This window comes from Medicago sativa, chromosome 4 (assembly GCF_051527215.1).
Source record: "Medicago sativa cultivar Bolivia chromosome 4, Bolivia_mono, whole genome shotgun sequence".
NCBI classification, from domain to species: Eukaryota; Viridiplantae; Streptophyta; class Magnoliopsida; order Fabales; family Fabaceae; genus Medicago; species Medicago sativa.
Genome location: NC_140752.1, coordinates 34,464,556 through 34,470,431, shown reverse-complemented (window position 1 = coordinate 34,470,431; position 5,876 = coordinate 34,464,556). Strand labels below are relative to the sequence as shown.

General features: G+C 35.8%; 1 protein-coding gene across 1 annotated transcript; it reads right to left on the bottom strand.

Moving 5' to 3' along the window:
* Positions 1 to 203: 203 nt before the first annotated feature.
* On the bottom strand, positions 204 to 5,876 carry LOC146928973 (purple acid phosphatase). Its single transcript, XM_085701107.1, has 8 exons — positions 5,658 to 5,876; positions 4,148 to 4,348; positions 3,949 to 4,060; positions 3,293 to 3,522; positions 3,006 to 3,144; positions 1,571 to 1,791; positions 1,204 to 1,325; positions 204 to 553 (listed from the first exon to the last, which is right to left on the bottom strand). The coding sequence occupies exons 1-8, from the start codon at positions 5,826 to 5,828 to the stop codon at positions 352 to 354; spliced, it is 1,398 nt and encodes a 465-aa protein (XP_085557233.1). The 5' UTR covers positions 5,829 to 5,876; the 3' UTR covers positions 204 to 351.

The window sequence follows — 5,876 nt, the reverse complement described above, 5'->3', positions numbered from 1 at the left end:
AATAGTCTTTGTGGTGTTGTTGAGTCATACAGTTTCACAATCTCATTTGCCTCCAATTTTTACTCAACAAAAAGTATCATCTCTTCTTTGAGGAGCAATAGGTCTGAGGTATAGGATTTCCTTTTGTAATACATCTATTTTCAATCAATAACTCACTATCTGTATCAATAATAGTTATTACAAAAAAAATAAAATTACAACTTACAAATGAAACTTCTTCCTTTGCACTTATATAACAGTGATACAAAGTAAAATGAAAGGTAATGATTATGATAATCATAATTGTTGGTGGTATTGACCCACAAACAATAATTACATAATCATATGACTTTATTGCTTAACATGAATGTGTTAATGGGAAACATGAGTTGTGGAATCATCAACTGGGTGCCAAAATCTGTTGAAAAACCAATGAGAATCAGCCTCAACAGAATAACCATCTTGATTCCTGTGCCAGCTATAGTGAGCATGTGTCCTGTTCTTTATGTCGAAAATGGCATGTCCAAAGCTAGCTTCTCTGTATGCTGAGTACTCTGGTTGTGGTTCTGTCATGCTGCAACTCAAACGATATTTATATCAGACTTAGATGCATAAAAAGTAGCTAGAAAATACACCCTCTTTTTTTTTTTTTTTAATCAAGGAGCCTATTGGCTAGAAGTTCAATTGAACAAGTGGGGTCGCAATTTTGGAAACTAGGGGCGGACCGCAATTAAGGCAGAATTTCCAACACACCCCCTCACGCTTCAGCCCAGCCCAATGGGCCTGAAGCGTGGACGATGCGGGAAGCCCAACAATAGATCTAGGATAGGCTCTGATACCATGTTCAAATTTAGGGCCTAACTCATCCTTACAAAACCGGCTTGTAAGGTGAGGAGTGTCTCCTCTTTATAAACTCTTTTCAAGCGGGCTAAATCCACCCCCTCAAAGCCAACACAATGAAGGTGTTGGAGGCTGCAATGAAGGCTAACCAAATGGCGCAATTTAGGCGACTAGGGGTGGACCGCAATTAAGGCGGAATTTCCAACAGTTACAAATGTAATATTTATGTTTTTTGTTTTCTTAGCATGTACAAATAACTTAAAATCCTTTTAGTTGTCGTTTTTAAGTTATTTGTACATGCTAAGAAAACAAAAAACACGACAACTAAAAGGAAACAGAGAGGTTATTTCATAAGATTCATAAAGTTTCATGTATAGAGCTTACTTGGTTGCTAAGCCTTCAAGGTTCCCTCCATCTCCAATGGTTATGTATACAGGAGCTGATTGATCTTTTATAGGAGTGCAAATACCATTTACAACATTATATGCAACATTGGACACACGTTCCTGACACACAAATCAGTTGTTACAGGAAGAAAACGCCAAACGAAATAATAAATCTATTTAGGGGAGGACAATCAATACTCTTGCGGATGAAAAATAATTAGATCGTGTTTCAAATAATTTTATGAAAAGATAGAAAAAACATTTTTGTATGGATTTTCAAAGTGTTTGTTAGCTTTTGCAAGTTACCATTACATGGAAAAAATCTGAAATTTGATTATAACGAAAATAGGTATATTAGCACTTACAGAACGTTCATAGGCATGAACATGGCCAGCATACACAACATCAACCTTGTACTTAACAAACCATGGCTCATACATTACTCTCATTGATTCCCCTTCCATGTAATGATAATTGTAGCTATTATACCAAGGTGAATGCATGAGAACAATCAACCAAGGAGTTTCTGTCCTGTTAACTTTTGGTAGCTCCTGTTCAAGCCATTTGTATTGTGGTGTATATTTTCCTGAGAAAAATGAAGAGAGTTATACCATCAGAGATACAACTTTGAAAAGGGTGAGTTCATGACAATACAGTTTACATTCCCTTTTAATCCAGGTAGTAGCATAACACCAAAAAAAGCAATTCAACTTTACAAGTTTACGGTCCCAAGATGTTAGCTCGGTTGGTGCAGTAAAAAACACTGATGGAGATATAAGCATGAATCCTAAAAGCTAGCATAACCACTAACCAAGCAGTAACATAGCAACAGAAGCAAGTTATACGACTTTACAAGTTTAACATCTCAAGTAGGTAGCTCGGTTGGTGAGTGAAGGGACACCGAATGAGAAATCTATTTGACTTTACAAGTGTGCACGCTCTTACACAAACACACACACACACACACACACAGATCCTTCACGGCAATTGGCAAGTATTGTAGGTCACGGCTTAAGGATGAACAAATATAAGGCCAGATTGGGAGCCAAAGGGTTCCAAAAGCAGCATTATTGTAATTTGAGAGAGATTCTCACCAGTTGTTAAACCAGTGACAGTACAGAATGTGTCACCGTTGCTATCTCCAAGCAGTTGTTTATCATTCAATTAGATGTTCATAATGTTTTCCTTAATGTTATCCCCTAAGAAGTTTACAAGCAACAACAAGCTGGCTTTGACACTGATAGAAACTTAAACCATCTAAGAGAAAGACAATGTAGCGAGAAAAGAAGAGGAACATATGGAAAACTTTGAATGTTCTTTATAGGAACATTCAGAATTTAATTATCAGTTGGTGTTTCGTATCATTCAAAAGTTAGTAATGACTAATAAGTACATGGTACTTGGTATTTTTAGGAAGGAAATGTTTCTATGTTCCAATTGATTTGATTCAATTCGCTAGAGATCTAACTGCATCTAACTCTTTCTAACTATAGTACAAGAAACTGTTATTCAGTTGGTTATACAATTAAGCTATACAATCTAATACTAGACACATATATGATGCTTAAGATAAACATAGGATTCCATAGGAACGATGTATGCAGAATTATCATCTTCTGAAATCTCTAAAAACAGTAAACTGAAATTATTAGGTAGAATTTGATGCTTTATGAGTTATAGGCAGTTGACAACATAAATTATTTCAAACAAAATTGAATCCATTCTAAATCTTAGAATCAACAAGAGTGATTTCAACATATGCATGTATGTAAAGGTGCAGAAGAGATATTTAGCAAATACCATATGCGGAATATGAAGCCAAGACTATGATGTGTGCTGAAGCTCTCTTGATAGAATACCAAAAGGGCGAGGTACTTTGCGACGCTTTGTAAGGAGTATGGTATCGGTGTGAATAAGGCTTGAATGGTTTTGTTTCTCCCTGAAAACAAACATAAATCCATGTTAATCATGATATAAAGTTGGACTATGACATTGCTCTAAACAAATGTTGAAAATTTTCAGCAATAGAATGAAAAGTTTCTTAAATGATCAAAACCAAATTAAAACGATTTATGTTGGAATCTTACGATTTCTGGAGCAAAATCAAGTTCATGGTTTCCAACAGTCCATATCCACGGTTGATAAGCAACGCTCCTCTCTGCAAACCTTCCCCAAGTATCCCACCTAACATTGTCATGATTCGGGTAGTTATCTGCATATGAGAGATCTCCAACAAAGAGCACTGTTTGTCCTTTTGTTGGGTTCAATTCATAGTGAGAAAGTGTCTTGTTTGAATCATAGCTCTGACCAAGATCCCCTGCAAACAATGCACATCAGTTAATAACAAACATTCAACTGTTCCATGTTGTAAAATCTGAATAGTTGCTTCAAATATCATATAGATTCTGAGTTGAAAATTTTACTTAATAACTCATTTACACGGTCAGTGTCAATAAATTTTTAACACTATCAATCAATTTAACTATGAGATTATTAAAAATGTTTGACATTAATCATAATTACTTCTAAAGTCACATAACCATCCAAGATATTAAGAAATCACCAACTTTTAGGATAACTGATATTGAGTTAGAAGATTATAAAATCTTTACACTGACAGTGTACATGAGTTAAATCAATCTTTCAGGAGTCAAGCATCTTTTATCAGTGATCCACAATGATAACTCATAAATACTAAAGCAACCATGAAAGGTCACGTTAAGTTTGATAGAATACAGTTTACCTATGAGACCAAATGTGTATGGCACATCAGGACCAATTTCAGGAGGAGTTGTAAACCAAAACTGCCTTGTTGTGTTCCCGAGTCCAACCTCGTAATGATATTTGGTATTGTACTGTCAATTGATCAAAACGTCTAGCTTAGCATTAGGAAGAGAAACAAAATGCATACAAGCCATGGAAGTAATGGAATATAGAAGTACCTCCAAATTCCTAATAGTAGTGTGATGGATAAAACCAGAAGTGTAATTGAAAAATCTATAAGTAACAATTTTTCCTTTAGCTAGCTTCTTCCGCTTGCTGTTCTTACTCCAGTAACGCACTGCGTTCGAGCCTGGTTCATCCTCAGTCACCCACGATACGATCACTGCTTTCCCCACATGATCACCTTGTGTTATATGAACCTTCATTCAGACCAACCATACATTAAAACATTGAAACTAAAAGTAAGGAATAAAAAAATCAAAAACTATTTGGTTGTGATTCACCGAAATTGATTCAAATCTAAGAAAGGTTAATTAATAATCATAATCAGCTGGGTCTTACACAACCCCAGAAAAGCAGCTTCTAAGTTGAGGATTGCCCTCACTTACAAACACATAGTCAGGTCATCTCTATATGATGTCGGACTCTTTTAACACACCCCCTCACGCCCAGGACTGGACATCTGGTGCGTGGATATAAATGGTGGGTGACCCAATAACGAGAGGCCAGTCTTAGAGGAGGCTCTGATACTATCTTATAAATCATGGTTGGGTCTTAGACAAACTCATAAAATCAGCTTGTGAGGTGACGATTGCCCCCACATATAAACAAACTGTCAAGTCATCTCTTATCCAATCCGACACTCTTTAACAATGACAAATACCAAGTAGTTCACACAAGTCATAAAATGTCTCATCATAGCTTATTAGTAGTGGAATGGAACTATAATAAGGTAAATTTCACCTATTTACAAATAATTGTTAATTCCACAACCATGCATATAAGGATTGTAGCCAAAAATGTCATATCATAATAACTTCACTTTTCACTAATCATTGATAAAAACAAATCAAAGTACCATAAAAAAACAGAATAATCCCTGCCCTTTGTTTCAAAAACAAAAAAGATCAGAGACCAAGGATCAGGACTGTGATTGCTGCCACACTTTTAATTGTAATTTACTGTAATATCCATAATCTTTATAAATAATCAATACAACCGCAATTAGTCCTGCATTTAAACTTTAATCATCAGTCCGAGTGAAACATGACTCGGATCTCTTAAACAAGGTCTCAGATTCGTGTCTTGTGAACTGAAAAAAACTATGGCCGGGAGGGGACACCCCACTAGTTCATAGACCTGTCAAGTTATTAGTCATCAACAAAAGCCAGTGGATACCTCGCACCAATAAGATAGTTACAAACAGAAAAACATGCAATATCTTGGGTCGCGATTCGGGATACTACAACAATTAATATGAAGCACGGACACTCCTCGGATTAAGAGTGTCCCAGTGTCGGACACATCCGACAACGACACATATAATTACATTGAATTATGTGATTTTCTCAGATTAATAGCGGTGTTGGCGTGTCAGTGTCCATGTCTGTGTCTGTAACCGTGCTTCATAGCCAATTTAAAAACTTATATAACATCTTTCTTGTTGTATTCAATACAAAATTAGTAAAAAAAAAACATCAAAGAAAGAAAGGGTAAGTAGAAAAATACCTGCTGGGGAGCATTATAACCAGAAGGAACATCAAAAACATCACTATCAAGTGGCATATCAATGGTCTTCTCAACTTTCCTAACAAAAGTACTAGTTCTGCCTCCATTACACACAAACACCAAATTCAAAACCAAACCTAAAGCTAATAATGAACTATGAAGAAAACCCATTTTTCCTCAAAACTCAAAAGACCCTTTTGAGTATCAACTCAACCAGAC

Bases quoted from the DNA above. Each gene is read 5' to 3' on its own strand.
- LOC146928973 (XM_085701107.1), bottom strand. From the start codon at position 5,828: ATGGGTTTTCTTCATAGTTCATTATTAGCTTTAGGTTTGGTTTTGAAT. The intron at 4,349-5,657 runs GTATTTTTCTAC...GTCTGAATGAAG, and splicing joins GTTATAATGCTCCCCAGCAG to GTTCATATAACACAAGGTGA. The intron at 554-1,203 runs GTAAGCTCTATA...TTTGAGTTGCAG, and splicing joins CTTGAAGGCTTAGCAACCAA to CATGACAGAACCACAACCAG.